This window comes from Podarcis tiliguerta, assembly GCF_965153285.1.
Source record: "Podarcis tiliguerta genome assembly, chromosome: 5".
NCBI lineage: Eukaryota > Metazoa > Chordata > Lepidosauria > Squamata > Lacertidae > Podarcis > Podarcis tiliguerta.
In genome coordinates, this window is record NC_139538.1 from 10,803,942 (window position 1) to 10,820,438 (window position 16,497).

General features: G+C 44.8%; 1 protein-coding gene across 1 annotated transcript in view; it reads right to left on the minus strand.

Annotated features, from left to right (window-relative positions):
* Positions 1-15,717, minus strand: part of MFN1 (mitofusin 1) — a 35,689-nt gene extending 19,972 nt beyond the window's left edge. Inside the window, exons 1-9 of the mRNA XM_083442087.1 lie at positions 15,534-15,717; positions 12,206-12,327; positions 10,233-10,368; positions 9,040-9,202; positions 6,876-7,000; positions 5,179-5,287; positions 3,009-3,116; positions 862-1,015; positions 547-614 (exon numbers count right to left, since the gene is read on the minus strand). Of these exons, the coding sequence (XP_083298213.1) occupies positions 547-614; positions 862-1,015; positions 3,009-3,116; positions 5,179-5,287; positions 6,876-7,000; positions 9,040-9,202; positions 10,233-10,368; positions 12,206-12,327; positions 15,534-15,664 (1,116 nt within the window). The 5' untranslated portion in view covers positions 15,665-15,717. The remainder of the gene's footprint in view (positions 1-546; positions 615-861; positions 1,016-3,008; positions 3,117-5,178; positions 5,288-6,875; positions 7,001-9,039; positions 9,203-10,232; positions 10,369-12,205; positions 12,328-15,533) is intronic.
* Positions 15,718-16,497: the final 780 nt, after the last annotated feature.

Sequence of the window (16,497 nt, forward strand, 5' to 3'; positions counted from 1 at the left end):
GTTTGCGAAGGCCGCCTTGCAGCCTCCGGGTGGATGCCACCAAAAAGCCCACCCTGTTGCATGTGGCAGGAGTAACATTGCCAAATGGCTGGTTGCAGATGAATCACAGAATTGCAGAGTTGGAAGGGGCTCACACCAACGACCCTGAGATGAAGTGTCTCACGCTCTACCAATTGAGCTATCCAGATAAAAGCTGCAACATTTCAAACTAGCCTTCCTAGAAAGGCTGCGTAAGTATACACAGTGGTACCTTGGTTTATGAACTTAATCCATTCCGGAAGTCCGTTCTTAAACCAAAGCGTTTTTAAACCAGGGCGTGCTTTCCCATAGCAGCGGGGGACTCAATTTACAAATGGAACACACTCAACAGCAAGTGGAATATGTTCTTATTCCAAGGCAAAGTTCACAAACCAAAACACCTACTTCCGGGTTTGCAGCGTTCTTAATCCAAGTTGTTCATAAACTAAGCCGTTCTTAAACCAAGGTACCACTGTACAGTATATTAAAAACCCAAGCACAACTGTTTTAGACTCTCAGGAAGTTTACCTCAAACATTTTCTCAAATTGCTGAAATTCTTGGAAGCGTGTCTGAAATCCGTCGGCCAGTGCCCCACCTGGAAAAGCACAAAGCAGCTGATGAGGTTTGATGTGGGAGGTTTATAAACAGGGATGGCCTCCTACCAGCAATGATGTAGCAGCTGATTTCCTGAATTGGCTTGGGAGTTGGACTAGGTTACTTGGAAGTCCCCGATTCAATTATCCAAGTTTTCCAAGCAAAAGCCTCATTTTTAATAAGGCTTCTTTGAAAAGCTGTGCTTTCAAAGGAACATTACATTGCAGGACCCCACGTCCAATACACACCTGCCTCAGGCATGCCCTGGGCTCTCTGTTTCCTGGCGCTGAGGACTTCCTTGGCCGAAACGAAGAAGATTCGGTTCTGGGCTTCGGAGGGATCCACGACCTTGAGCTCATCTACCAAGAATGTCAGGCACCGCTCCATGTGCTGCTTGCGCACCTAAAGAAAGAGAGCAGCAGCACATCCGGGCACTCTTCAATCAGCTGAGAGTTACACAAACAGCCTCTCTGGGTGGGACCGCATCTGCATTGTCCCATTGACTACCAAGCCAGGTTCAAGGTTCTTTGTATTAACTTGCAAAGCCCTGAACAACAAAGATTTAGGATACTTCATGGAAGCCCGAACCCTTATATCCCAGTTCATTTGCTGAGATCATCTGTAGGAGCATTGCTGATCATTCCCAGAGTTGGCGAGGCTCATTTGACAACAAGAAATAAGAGCCTTTAGCATTATCCGTCCAGTCCTGTGCAATTGTTTTACTGATGTTTTACTGATATTCTGTAAACCACTTTAAGATTTTTCTTAAAAATATAAAGCAGTATATACTGTATTTTTCGCTCTATAAGACGCACCAGACCATAAGACGCACCTAGTTTTTGGAAGAGGAAAACAATCCCAGAATCCCAGAAGCCAGGACAGCCAGGGGCAGCCTCTCCCAGCCGGGGAGGCTGCACACGGCTAAGCAAGAAGCCAGGACAGCCCGCGGGATTGCAGCGCAGTGATTCTGCTGGCTGTCCTGGCTTCTTGCTTGGCCGCGCGAAGCCTCTCCCAGGCAAGGGGAGCCTTCATCCCCTGCCCGGGAGAGGCTGCGTGCGGCTAAGGCTCCCCCAAGAGCCGCGCTCCCTTTAAAGAGCGCGCGGAGTGGGTGTGCGCCTCTTGGGGGCTTTTCCCCGAGGAAAAGAGAGCGTTGAGCAGAGCCTCCCCCCTGCATTCGCTCCATAAGACACATACACATTTCCTCTTACTTTTTAGGAGGGGGAAAGTGCGTCTTATAGAGCGAAAAATACGGTAAATGACATAATAATTCTCTGCCAACAGACAATCAGCCATCGCCTTCCGTTCCAACTTCTAAACACCTGTTGAAAACCTTCCTGTTCTGCCTTTTCTGCAGTGGCTCCATGTCTGTGGAATGCTCTCCCAGTGAAGCTTGCCTGGCACCTTCATTATACAGTGGTGCCCCGCAAGACGAATGCCTCGCAAGACGGAAAACCCGCTAGACGAAAGGGTTTTCCGTTTTTCAATGCGCTTTGCAGGATGAATTTCCCTATGGGCTTGCTTCGCAAGACGAAAATGTCTTGCGAGTTTTGAGATTTTCTTCCGCTTCCCACCCCCTTTTTCTAAGCCGCTAAACCGCTAATAGCCTTTTAGCAGCTAATCCGCTAATCCCTTAAGCCTTTAATAGCCGCTAATAGCCGCTAAACTGCTAATAGCGCTAATCCGCTAAGAGGGTTGCTTCGCAAGACGAAAAAACCGCTAGACGAAGAGACTCGCGGAACGAATTAATTTCATCTTGCAGGGCACCACTGTACATCTTTAGGCGCCAGGCAAAATTGTCCCTCTTCAACCAGATCTTTGGCAGACTAACATTCTATATGCTTTTAAATGTGTTTTCACAGTCCTCCCGCCCCCCGATCTGTCCATTTAGGTAAGCAAGAGGCTGCACCAGCACATGAACTAAACAAAAAAACCAACAACAGAAAAGGGAGAGCTTTTATTTATTTATTTCCTACAACCCTGTCACAAAAATGGCCTTAATGTGTTCCCAGAGTCAAAAGTACTAATCAGGGAAAGGATTACTGTCCTTTGAGGTTAGTAGTGCAAAACATCCACACACACACCCCTCAGTGCAAAACAATTCATTTGCACCTCAAATGTCACTTTTAGTTGGAGGGAATAAAAACTCTTGGAAATTCTTGTTGGTTCCCACTAGTTCTTTCTTTTTAGTTAACAAACTTTAAACTACGCACTACAGAGGTCTTGGATGATGCTTTGCTTTATTTTTGGTGTGATCTAAGCCACCCTGTTGGTTGCATATCCTGGGACGATGATCCCTGAACTCACTTCAACCTCTTGACAGCTTAAATACACAGTTTTTCTTAAATACCAATCTAACACACCCACAGAGCCCCTTCAAAACAATTGAAGAACTCACATCCTCCATGTATTCCGGCTCTGATGCAGAAGCGTCCCATCGATTATTCAGGATGAAGATGTTTGGTTTAGAAAGTTTTTCATTTACTTTATGGAAAAAATGCTTTTCCTATTAAAAAAAGGGGGGTGGAGAGGAAAATTTAAGCCTTTAAACTCTGAAACATGGAGCGCGAACACATGTTAATTGTGAGGTCTTCATGCAGCACGTTAAGAGCAAATGTAAAAATAAGTAAATCTGCAAAATGTCTATGGTGAGTTAAAGTGTTTCATGGCCAGGGATGATGGGAGCTGCAGTTCAGCAACATCTGGAGATTCCCCACACCTGCTTGCAGGCTTTCCCAACATAGCATCCTCCAGATGTTTCGAACTGCACCTGCTATCAGCTCCAGACAACTTTAAGGCAAGTGACCATTGTTGGCCCCATGTTGCTAGTGGGGGGCTGAGGCTAAGAGAGAGCAGCTCGATGAAGGCGAGTTCACAAGAGAGGTGAGAACTGAACCCGTAATTTTTTTCATTTGCAGGCCTGTTGTACAGTCATTATACCACATCAGCTCTCAGTTCAGATAAAATGCTGATTTTTATGTTTATTAGATACCCAGCTTTAGGAAATATTTATTTATTTATTTATCTTCATCTTCACCAACTGCCTCCAAAAATAGCACCTGCGCCAAAACCTGGCTTTCAGTCTAGACCCCTCGTTTCGATTTTGGTTCTGCCACATGGCAATTTCCTTCACATCCCACCTTTCTACATGTGATTCCCAGGCAGTCTCCCATCCAGGTACTGATCTGATTCACACATGTTTATAGTGCTGGTAAATTTGCAATATTACAGACAGCGCCCTGGGATGCCCATACAGTGTGGACCACATAGCAGAGGGCACTTAAAATCCCATTTGGAGCTTTAAGTCGCTTTCTTAGGAGGTATTGGTAACTGTCCACTATTAACCTGGTGCAGGGAAGCTGGGGAACCTCTGGCAGCACTGCAACACCCATAAGTCCCAGCTGCTGGTTTTACTGGTTAGGGCTGATGGGAGTTGGGGGGCGCACATAGAATCATAGAGTTGGAAGAGACCACAAGGGCCATCGAGTCCAACCCCCTGCCAAGCAGGAAACACCATCAGAGCACTCCTGACATATGGTTGTCAAGCCTCTGCTTAAGGACCTCCAAAGAAGGAGACTCCACCACACTCCTTGGCAGCAAATTCCACTGTCAAACAGCTCTTACTGTCAGGAAGTTCTTCCTAATGTTTAGGTGGAATCTTCTTTCTTGTAGTTTGGATCCATTGCTCCGTGTCCGCTTCTCTGGAGCAGCAGAAAACAACCTTTCTCCCTCCTCTATATGACATCCTTTTATATATTTGAACATGGCTATCATATCACCCCTTAACCTCCTCTTCTCCAGGCTAAACATGCCCAGCTCCCTTAGCCGTTCCTCATAAGGCTAATGTTTTCCCTGTCCTGTGATACAGAAGATCTATTGCAAACATCAGCTTCACCAAAGGAATGCCACCTGAACAGTATCTCTGGGGTTTGGTCATCTGCCTGCCATAATATTTAATTACTACAGGAAACAGTCTCATGCTCCAGGAGGGTGACTGGAAGGAAGGCTGATCTAAGAGCCTTAAAATAGATTTTTTTTTTTTTTTTGGGGGGGGAGGGTTTATCCATAGGGTTTGGCTGTGTCCCAGTGTCTTGTGAGAAGGCAACATGCTCACCAGCATGAAGTCTGCACAGTCATTAAAACATTTTTTTACCCAAATAAAAGAATGCCGAGCCACCTTTGGCCTTTTAAATTGTAACTTCAATACAAAAGCAAAGACTGCTGTTTGTTTGTTTTTTAATTGACACATACAGCCTCGCAAACCCAAGCAGTTATAGATTTTGGGCCAAGATCCAAAATTCAGAAGAAGCTGCAAGCAGGCATGTAATTTCACTAATGATTCTTGGCTTTGTAGCAAGCAGACCTTTGAATGAAGATGCAGTCAAACTCAACTTCCCATCTTCCCCTTGCTTGTTTGTCCAATAAAGAAAATGCTCTGCAACAGACTTAATTTTAAACACTCAGATGTTGCTATTCCACTAAGAGTCTGCACAATATCTCAAGCCCTTGTATGCTGACCCAAGGAAAGGTGTGTTGCAAATGAAGTAGCAGGTTTAAACAAGCCTTACTGTGTTCATGAGGGTCGACTCTGAATTCGCAACTAAAACAAAGACATCGGCATCCAAACAGAATTTGTCAATCCAGGTGTCTAGCTCTGTGGTGACATCGGTGCCAGGGCTGTGGAATGAAGTCAGAGAGTTACTCAGCAACCTGAAGAAGTTATTCCAATTCAGAAATAAGAACACAGAAGAGGGAAAGTCCAATCACATTTTGCCTTAATGATCCAAGATATGAACTAGCCTTTTGGCAACTCCCCCACAGGTGCTTCCTTCCTTCCTCAATGCAAGTCAGCAAACCAGGAAAATTTCCATTAACTGTTGCTTCTTAGCCTGCCTAACCCAAGGAGCTATGGTGAACAGCTGCGGAAGAAGTGAAGATATTCTAATCAATTCAAAACCAGGGTTTAATATCCTGGCTTGTTCCCAAACTGCCTTGTTCCGAGGTTGCTAAACCATAGTTTCCTGGTTTGGATGAAACAGGAAACTGTGGCAAATAGAAGATTTCCTCGTTTGACTGGCAAGTTGTATGGAGGGAGAAATGAAGGGGTGTTGAAATGAACAGAGGTGAGAAATGCTTGCATGGGGTAGTGGTGAATGAATATAAATGTTTCAACAGGGGATAATTATGGAAGACGTTCCTACATGAACCCACTTTAGACAACAGGGACAAAGCAGTATTAGCTCTCCCCGCCCCCAATTACACAGCTCTGATAAAATCCCACCACAACCACCTGAGCTGAGCTCCTATTAGTCCCAGAAAGGAAGTTTCCATTGGAAGCATCACTTTCAGAGCAAATAGCTTGGAGGGTAGGACAGAGAGGGTGTCAGTTTTCACTGGGGCTGTGGCATGCAGGGGGCAGGAAAGGGGTAAAACTACTCTCCCTGGAGTCCTGGTCTTGATGCAGCCCTCATACAGTGGTCCGCTGCAGGTTCCACCACACTGTATCATTTGTGAATATTATGTTTGAAGCAGGAAGCACATCCCTGTTCTGACGGCATCTTGAAATTTGCCTGCGCTGTCCAGTGACATGCAACTTTTCATTCACACCCCTTGACCTTTGGATCCATTGTAAAATTTCAGGTCTTCTCTGCATCTGTACTCATCTATACATAGCTACCTATTCTCCTAATCGGTCGTTGTAAGCAGCATACTTATGATTATGCGTTCGCATGACTTCCAGTGAAATACCAAAGAGGAGCCATAATACAAATTACTAGGAAAATGTTCTATTAAGTAAGCAACACAAGCCTAGATTAAGATCAAACCAACAGCAATGACCTCTAAATTCACACAATAAATTTGCTGGACTTGCAAACTACAGCAAACCAGCACAGCTGCCCTTCTGAAAAGCATCACTTTCCCCAGTTTTTTGTTTGTTTGTTAAACCTCTCTCAGGAAGTCCAACTTCCAGGTCCTCTGCATTTCAAAAGAAAAAAATGGATAACCTGAAAGTGAAAGGGAACACTTCTGCACCCGTGCTTGGCTTAGTTTTGCAAGCACACTTAAAATTCAGCCAAGTGCTAGATTCCCTTTTTAAGCTCCAGTCATGGGACTTCCTCTGGTTTTCAGCTGTAACCAAGCCAATCTGGGCACAGAGGCTTAGCAAAGAAGGAAGTGCAGCCAAGGGAGAGCCTGGGGCATTCCAAAAGAACGGTGCATTTTCTCACGGCACCTTTATATGCCCAACAAAATTCAAGAGCTGTACCTGTCCACTAACACCAAGTCATCTCTCAAGAGGGCACACTTAGCCTTTGGCCAAAAGACGTGGACCAAGCAGCCAGCCTCTAGGTCTTTATCCATATGAAGGGCATGCGCAAGCTGATTAACAGTCTGTAAAAGAAATCAAAAGGTTAGGAAGGTCTTAAGCTGGCATGGTAATTGAAGGACCAGCATTCCTAAATAAGCAGTTGGGAGTTTACACCGGTCCTGAAAGACCTACATTGGCTCCCAGTACGTTTCCGAGCACCCTTCGAAGTATTGGTGCTGACCTTTAAAGCCCTAAACAGCCTCAGCCCGGTATACCTGAAGGAGCGTCTCCACCCCCATCGTTTAGCCCAGACACTGAGGTCCAGCTCCGAGGGCCTTCTGGTGGTTCCCTTGCTGCGAGAAGTGAAGTAACAGGGAACCAGGCAGAGGGCCTTCTCAGTAGTGGCGCCCACCCTCCCATCAGATGTCAAGGAAATAAATAACTATCTGACTTTCAGAAGACATCTGAAGGCAGCCTTGTATCAGGAATTTTTAAATGTCTGATGTTTTGCATTTTTTAATGGGCTGTAAGCCACCAAGAGTGGCTGGGGAAGCCCAGCCAGATGGGCGGGGTATAATTATTATTATTATTATTATTATTATTACTTCTTTTCATATATAAGTGCAGAACTCTTGCATATAATACAGGTTTGGCTTCTCCTCAGCTACGTTTCTCTGTGTGTATTCAATGATTCACCATCCCATATCCCCTTACTTTGAAAATTCAAATTGTCCTCATTTGCTCCACACGTTCTTACCTTCCTTCCAAAGCAGGCGTGGGAGATGATTGGCGCTCCAGATGTTGCTGAACCACAACTCCCATCAGCCCCAGCAAGCGTGACCAATAGCTAGGGGATGATGACAGTTGTAGTTCACCAGCATCTGGAGGGACACACCTTTCCCACGCTGGTCCTAAGGCCCTTCCCCCAAAATCCAGAAACACATACTGGATAATAGGCAAGTGAGGTGTCCACCATGTAGCATCTGTTAGAATTCCTGCTCCATGACTGCAGTCATGGGATTGTTGTCATTCACATGACAGTGTATGTTTTGACTCCACAGAGTGGGAAGTGACGGAGACAGGATGTTTGTGTTACTGTGTTCTGTGAAGTGGGACTATTGTCCTTTGTTCTTTCTCTCTGCTGTCTAATTCTAGAGAGAGAGAGAGCCATGTTGCAGAGCTCCGTGTGTGTTTATATGTAAATAAATGTAGATTAGCCAAAATGCTGAGTTGCTGAGGTCTGTTACGCAAGCTGCAAAGACTCTGCGGATCCCTAAGTGTGCCGGTGTCTGTTGGCATTGGTCGCTGTGATGTTTGGGCTGAAGAAAGCTTTTGAAGCTCCCAAACGATCGACCAGGAGGGAGAGAACATGTCTCTGCCAGGGTCCTACTCGAGAGTAGGATGAGCTCCTGGCAGCTTCCAGTAGTCCAGTTGGACCCCTCTTCCTCCCCTGACTGCCACTCACAAGGCTCCTCAAGAACCATCTTGCTCCGAGGAGAGAACTCTTATTTTTAAAAAGATTCTCGCCCCCACTATAACTTGTCTTTGCTGTTTTATTATACAGTTTTAATTGATGCTTATGGTTTTAGTATTCTAATGCAAACAGCTATGTGAAGTTTGCATGAAAAGCAGGACACAAATATCTTGAAATAAATGAAAGCAAAAGAAATTAACGAGTATGTAGGGACATTTGTGTTTGTCTTCTGTAACAGAAATTGGACTTTCCAAATCTCTGCGTTAACTCCTGTCCTCCCAAATGCCTCATTTTTAGCGTCTTCTGCATCAGCCTTTGCCAAACTGGTGCCCTCTAGATGTTTTGGACTACAACTCCCATCTGGAGCAGCCAGCACATGCAGCTGATGGGAGTTGTAGTCCGAGGACACAAACCTGGCTGTTTTAGATTTTTTTTTTTTAAAAAAGATTTTTGCCCTTATTGTTCTGTGCAGTAGAGAATAAAATTCTGAAAAAACTGGCATAGGACAACTACTTCTTAAAACTTGGAACATATTCTTCTGAGTGGCAGAGGGAAAAATAAAGGATGACAGGTAAGAAACGAGTGTACATGTGTAGTCCTTTTAATAAGGTTTCTGGACACCAGTTTATAAGCCACGAGAATCGGTACCTTCACACTTTTCTTTTCATCCGAGCCCTCAGTCATGAGGTAAGCCTTATCGCCATCTGTCCCTTCCACGCTGAGGAAACAGTTGGTTGTGTGCCCGATGCCACTGGGGAGCACTCTGTCCCACAGCATGGCATTGATGACAGAACTCTTTCCGCTGCTGGTTCTGCAAAGGAGGGCAAGCACAGTGTTAAACTGCCAGGTTTCAAACCGAGTGAGAACACTCCATGCTAAATTAAAAATCTAGCCCAAGAAATCAAAACGTCACTTTTTTAAAAAAATTAAAGCTTAATTATGTCATGCAAAGGTTAAGCCAACTGAGTTCGTTGGTACGATTCATACCCCACCCCATAAATTTTGTGTTATTCCACAGAATTCATTCTGAGAGGGGCGCTGAACAAGGCAGAGCAATGAAGCCATAAAACTTTGGACATTTATTCGACTCTTCAGAGATCTAGCCAAGCAACATCTACAGGCTTTAAAAGTCTCGTTTTGCAAACATTGCAGACAGAAAGATGATTTTATGAAATGAAAACAGAGCCTCTCTGGAAGCTGAATTATAGACGTACTAGCACACTGTGTTTTCTTCTATACTCTGGTGGAATCATTAGACAAAGGGTCTTTCTTTGGGGCCACTGTTCAAATATCCTTCTCGTTCTCCAGCTTTGGGAAACTTCCCAAGGCTGCTTTACTTTGCTTTTGTTCTCCCATGTTGTTCAAGACACAACTTACAGGAAGTCAGATTATGAATCTTAATTCTCATTCAAAGCCAGAGCAGCTCTTGGGGAGAGGGGACAGATAGTGTTAGCAGCCTGATTGCCTCCCCAGTGAAACTTTCCCAAACAACGAGAAAGGGGAGAGGAGGAGGAGAAGACCTAAAAACAAAGACCTCCCATAAACAGCATTAAAATAAAGGTGAACTGTGAACCAGGAGGTCTGCAGCTAAACTGTCATCTCCGCTGAGCTCAGTAGTTGGGAAACTCACAATCTCTCAGCCTTACTCAACCTATCTGCAATATGGGTATGAATGATTCTGAACGGCCTTGCAAGGTTGCTTTAGGGACTGATGAGACAGTGGAACGCTTCAGTGCTTCTTGCACCACTCATTTCTATGAGACTTGTTCAGAAGAGGCTCCTGGCAGATTGCAACCGTAATTTTACACGCTGATCCCAAATAAGAGTCATTTAACACTTACCTGCCAAAAAAAGCTACTTTCATGTGTCTTCGTGCCAGTACCCCACCAATGACTGCCAGCTTCTTCTTGTACTCCTCTATTTTTGCCAGTTCATCCTTGGTGGCGATATCTTCAAGTTGCGGGTTTTTGTAAGTTTCTGCCATTAAATGGGACAATGTCACAATGACACAACTGGCTGCTATGCACAGCAGTGCTTCCTTAATCCAATGGGACAAATTAGTGCAATGAGGGATCAAGACCCAGTACTTGATCTCCTGTGCCGACCCTTGTGTCTCCCTAGACTCATTGCTAGCAACCTGGTTACCTGGTCCAAATATTTCAGAGATTAGCAGATTAGTCTTGACCCATTAAATCACAGACCTACTTGTGGTCATATGTAACTCTACAATTCTATGATTCTAAGTACTTCCAACTCCATATCCAACGTCTGCGACTGCTTATTTTCTCTCTCCTTAACTCCACTGCCCAGCACAGTACAGAAGTGGTAGGGCCACTTTTCTTCTTCGTTCTTCCTCATCTCAGTACTCCCAGAAACATTATTTTCCGGTACCCATGAACGAAGGAAGGCATTTCTACTCTAATCATTTCTAACTAGATGGCCAAAAATCAAGGCATGTCAAGAAGTTCCTTCTTGGTTACTGGATTTGATTCTAGATTTCTGTTCTCCAAATAGGAAAACATTTAAGGATTTCTGTTTCCTTTTCGTATCTTTACCGAAGATACTCTTCCCCTATTAATCAAATAAGCAGCATAGGTCTTCCTCCTGCATGCCCTTGGAAGGCTCCAAATAATCAGCCAGTTTACACCAATGTTCGAAAGCGCACTGAGCATAGGTAGCACTCAGGGAAGTTTTCATTTACCAGATGCTGTTCAGGGTTCTCAGAATCTGAATGGGTTGCCAAAGAAATCCTTGGCACTCAACTGCATGCCCCAAGGAAGCCCAAGCTCTTCTGTGGTATCAAAGTAGCTAACAGCTGTCAGAAGGGCTGCAAACTGCTGCTTGCCCAGGCCCATCAGAGCAGCTGAGCCAATTGAATCAAGCGAGGCAAAGCAGGTAGGGAAGTCATGAGCCCTATGGGACCAAACCAAAAAAGGTAAAGCGGGTGGCGCTGTGGGTTAAACCACAGAGCCTACGACTTGCCGATCAGAAGGTCGGCGGTTTGAATCCCTGTGACAGGGTGAGCTCCCATTGCTCGGTCCCTGCTCCTGCCAACCTAGCAGTTCAAAAGCACGCCAGTGCAAGTAGATAAATAGGTACCGCTCTGGCGGGAAGGTAAACGGCGTTTCCGTGCGCAGCTCTGGTTCGCCAGAAGCAGCTTAGTCATGCTGGCCACATGGCCTGGAAGCTGTACGCCGGCTCCCTCGGCCAATAAAGCGAGATGAGCGCCGCAACCCCAGAGTCGTCCACGACTGGACCTAATGGTCAGGGGTCCCTTTACCTTTATGTAAAGCCCACAAGCAAGACCCACATGCAGCAATGCCCTCTCCACTGGTGATTTCCAGCAACTGGTATTCAGAAGCACGCTGCCTTTTCCAGTGGAGGTAGAACATAGCCAAAGTGTCTAGTAGCCACTGAAAGCCTTATCCTCAGTGAACCTGTCTAATCCTCTTTTAAAGCCACCCAGGTTGATAGTCATCATTGCACCTTGTGGGACCAAATTCCATAGTTAAGTGGCAGAACAAACTGCTAAGCCCTTTTCTAGTTTTACAATGTGCGTTGAGCCCCTAATCATCATTTTTGCCAACTTCTTCACTCCCAAGTTTACCATGCTAACAGTACCTCGATTGTATTTCAAGCCAGGCAGAATCAAAACAGACGACGGACTCTCTAACCAAACCTGCCATCAACAGATTATGGTGAAGCATTCTTAGATACTGCCTACACATGCTGTGCGAGAGAAGGAATGGTTCTCAGTGTTTTCCTGCTGCTGCAAAAACATATATTCCCTGCCCCTCTCCAACTAAAAACTAACCTTCAACAAAATGCGTTCCTTCCGTAACATAATCCAGGAGCTCTTCAAAAATGGCAGTAATCGTCTTCTTAGCCAGCACAAAGTGTTTCAGGGGGGAGGGATTAGTGTCTGCCATTATGCAACTGAAAGAGTAAATGGTACAGAAGTTAAGAGAAAGTGAAATTTAACTCCCAATCCAAGCAAGTCCAAATACATTCAGCAACCAAGGCAATACATCAATGGTGTCATCTGCAAGGAGAGTTTTATTCCCCTCTCCATCTCTCCACCACAAATGGAAATGAACGTTCCTGGGCATAGGCCCCTCCACAGAGAGAAGGGATTCCAGATGTTCCCACAATGCTTTGCATTCCACACAAGAGCATCCAAGGTACCTTCTCTTGGCAGTCAATGGAGGCGCTGACAGCTGGAGATATGACAGCTGAGAAAGATACTCGTCTGCTGCCTTTCCCAGTGGTATTGTACTGTGGGAAATGAATTTCCATATGCTTGTTCAAAAGTACTGCAAGAATTTCAAAGTACTAGGTATGGATCCAATAGCAGGTTTATTTACTGTAGGTATCTGCTAATTATTTCTACTACTACCACTGCTACTAAGTGTACCTTTACAGAAGGCTGGACTTCCAACACCAAGCACATTTCTGAGCCTAATTCAATGTGATGACTTTGGTCTACAAAGCTTTATATGGCTTTACGGACCAATATTTTTGAGGTTCTGTATCTCTTCCGATATGAAACTACTCAAACTCTTCAATCTTCATCTTAGCCCCTCCTTCAGGTACTGCCTCTGAGGAAGGTTTAAAGTGTCTCAACAAGGAATAGGGCCTTTTCAGTTGTGGCTCCTTACTTGTGGAATGCTGTCCCCAGTGAGGTCTAGATGGTGACATCTTTAACATCCTTTTGGTGACAGGTAAAAACTTATTTCTTTCCCCAGAGATGTGATGGATTAAGATGTTTTTGCTGTTTGTTGGTTATAAGTTTTTGCTGTTTTATTAAGTCTATTTTGTACAAATTTTATTGTAAGGCATTGTTTCTTATTTGGTGTATTTGGTGTATTCTTTATACACTTTATAATTTTATACTTAACACACTTAAAATTTTGTAAGAGGCAACTAATAAATTAAATATTAATATTTTATTGTTATTCACACGACTTATTAGTCTCTTTTTCACAACGTGTAAACTCAAAGTGACTTACAATATAATGTAATAAATAACCACCATTATCAAGCTTTGCTTCCTTGTTGTAGAGAAACCCAATCATCAAAAAATCATGTCATTCACAATTAACATGTGTATATTTAAGCCTTTTGAACTTTTGCGCCTTTTGTATCCATGTTCAAAAAGTGTAATTCAATTCTGCCATACAATATTTCAATCATACTCCAGGATAAAGTGATTTTATGACTAGCTGTTATAATCCCAGAGACAGGAAAAAACCATCTCCCATACAATTCACCATTGCTAAAATAAAGAAGATAAGAAATAATATGTATTATTATGAAATTAGACTGTTAAATTTAATCAAATGAAGGGACAAAACAGCAAATTAGATTAGTAAAGCAGGAATCCTGTTTTCACAGTGGCCAATCAGATGTTGCATTAAATTTTATGCATTCCCTTTATCCCCCTGTCCAAATGTTAATTTCTCCGGATTAGAAAAATCAGTACCATTTTCCTTCAGTGCAGATCCTTATAGGCAATATTCATAAAACAAATGATCTCTTGAAAGTCTTATAAAGTGTCTGCAGCCTTCAAGTGCTTTGTAGTGAAGGCTCACATTTTACCCTGCGACCTGCAAGTTAGCGTGACAAACTCAAGTGAAATTGACTAGTAACCGGATTGTGACTAGCTTCTCCAGAGAGGAGGAAACCATAACAGTCCCACCCCAAATGTGCCATACTGACCTAGAAAAACACTGGGTGTGTATCCCTGAGCTGCTGGAACTGTCAGCTCCATGCAATATATGGAGCATGCACTTTGCCAGAAATGCAGCGTGATGAAAGACTTTCTATTCTGCATAATGAATATACCTCAAATAACAGAGAGCTCCGTGGAATCTTCAACAACAACACGTTTATTGGAAACACAAGCCTTTATGGGCCAGGGACCATACCCTCCGATGCAATACTGGCAACAGATCTAGAGGATCTTTTTCACTTTTTGAAAACCTTTTTTATTTGGGTCTACTCTGAGTAAAGCTTAGTTGAATACCACCCTAGTTCTGCAGTGAAGGGTTGCACGTTTGATCCCCGTATGGGACAGCTGCCTTGGGGTCCCTTCCAACTCTATGATTCTATGAAGCCCTAACCTCAGTTGGCAAGTGTGCATTTGTCCGAAGCGTGGCCAGAAACCCTCTCCCCCGCAATGCAAGATACACCACATTCCTCTTCAGAGTGTGACTTAAAATGAGATCCAGACAAACTATAAAATATCCAACCAGAGGAGACACGAAACACTCCCACCGGGAAGGAACTGACAAAAAAAGAAAGATAACTCAAAGAGGGAGCTAGCCAATCCCCAATCGCCTTGTGTACAGTAATACAGAAACGTGGTAGGTTATACAATTTAAAAGTGAAATGAAGCCCGAGTTTGGAAGTGTCAAATTTCCCTATTAATTCTAAGTTGGCAGCTTCAGGTTGGACTCTAGCATCGAAACCTCTTCGCTGATTTCAGTCTGAGAGTCTTTATAGGTGCTTTTGCTAAAACCAGCTCCCTGAAAGACTCAAAAGTGTTGGTGGGGCCCAACCTGATCCTGTCTGAGCTGGATTCTTCCGAGCCAGGATTCCAAGCACAACAACAATGTTCGCAACTGACCTTTCCTAAAAAAGGATTCCCAAGGAGAGATCAGGAAAAAAGGAAGAGGAAAGAGAGGGGCTTGGCAGCTGCGTCCAACGTACTTTGGGTTTGCTCCAAGTGGACTACAGCACAAGCCCCTTTTAATTTGTCTGTTGCACCCAATTCTGTTGGGTTTTTATTTTGGTAGGGCACCCCAGGAGCAAGTGTCTTGACTGAGGGCGAGCGACCTGCCTGTCCCACAGCTAGAAGATTTACAACAGCTACTTTTTTTTTAAAAAAAGGAAGAAATAACTCGATGCAATAAATAAATGTGAAGAAACGTGTCAGAGGAGGTCAGCCACGAGGTAGCCCAATGCCTGGGACCAAGTTCAGTTTGGCATTACATAAGTCCCCTCGAAGCCCCCTCCAGCCTGAAGCAAAACCTCACAGAACAAGCCCCGCAACTCAAATGGGGGAACGAAAGGTCAAAATCCCACCCCCCCAAAAAACCAATGGTCACTCCCCCCCCCCCGACCCCGCGCGCTCCTTTTACCTGGCAACGGGAGCAAGGCTCGCCCCCCTCCCGCGCTCAGCCTCGCCGGCGTCTTCCGCCCCTCGCTCTCGCCCAACCAAGAGGAGGCAGGGATCACTTCCGCCGCCTCTCGAGCGCCTTCCTCCCACCATCCACGCGCTCCGCCATCGCTGGTCAGGGCAACGGGGCCAGCCGGCGTCAGAGACTCCCCCTGCGCGTGCGCCGCGGTTAACTCCGCCTTTAGCCCCTCCCACCACCATCACGCCGTCTCTTCCCTACGGACGTTGGAAAGCCTTTCGGTTCAGCCCGGGCTCGTTGCATAGAGATAGGAAAGAGCGGGAGTGGTTGAGGGACAGAGGTGCACGTCGACCGCTAGGGGCAGGCTTCGTTGTTTAATTTATATGCTGAGCTTCCTGACTGAGTGTGGGGATTTGAACCCTGGTTTCCCAGGTTCTAGTCCAGCAATCTAACCCCTGTACCACACTGGTTTAGTAAGGCATCTTAAAAAGCAGAGACATCACTTTGCCAACAAAGGTCCGTATAGTTAAAGCTATGATTTTCCCAGTAGCGATGTATGGAAGTGAGAGCTGGACCATAAAGAAGGCTGATCGCCAAAGAATTGATACTTTTGAATTACAGTGGTACCTCGCAAGACGAAAAACTCGCTAGACGAAAGGGTTTTCCGTTTTCTGAGGTGCTTCGCAAGACGAATTTCCCTATGGGCTTGCTTCGCAAGACGAAAACGTCTTGCAAGTTTGTTTCCTGTTTCTTAATACCCAGGGTGCATTGCTTCAAGAGGTGCAGTTGCGACTTGACTTCGAGGAGTAACTCATAGCACGTGGTGTGGTAGCGTTTTTTGCGATTTCTGCGATTTTTGAAGACTTCGGTGATTTTTGAAGCTTTTCCAGAACTTCTTTTGCATCCATTTGGTAAGTTAAACTTTTAAAACTTTTTTTTTGGGGGGGGTTGGATTTTGGGTTGGGGT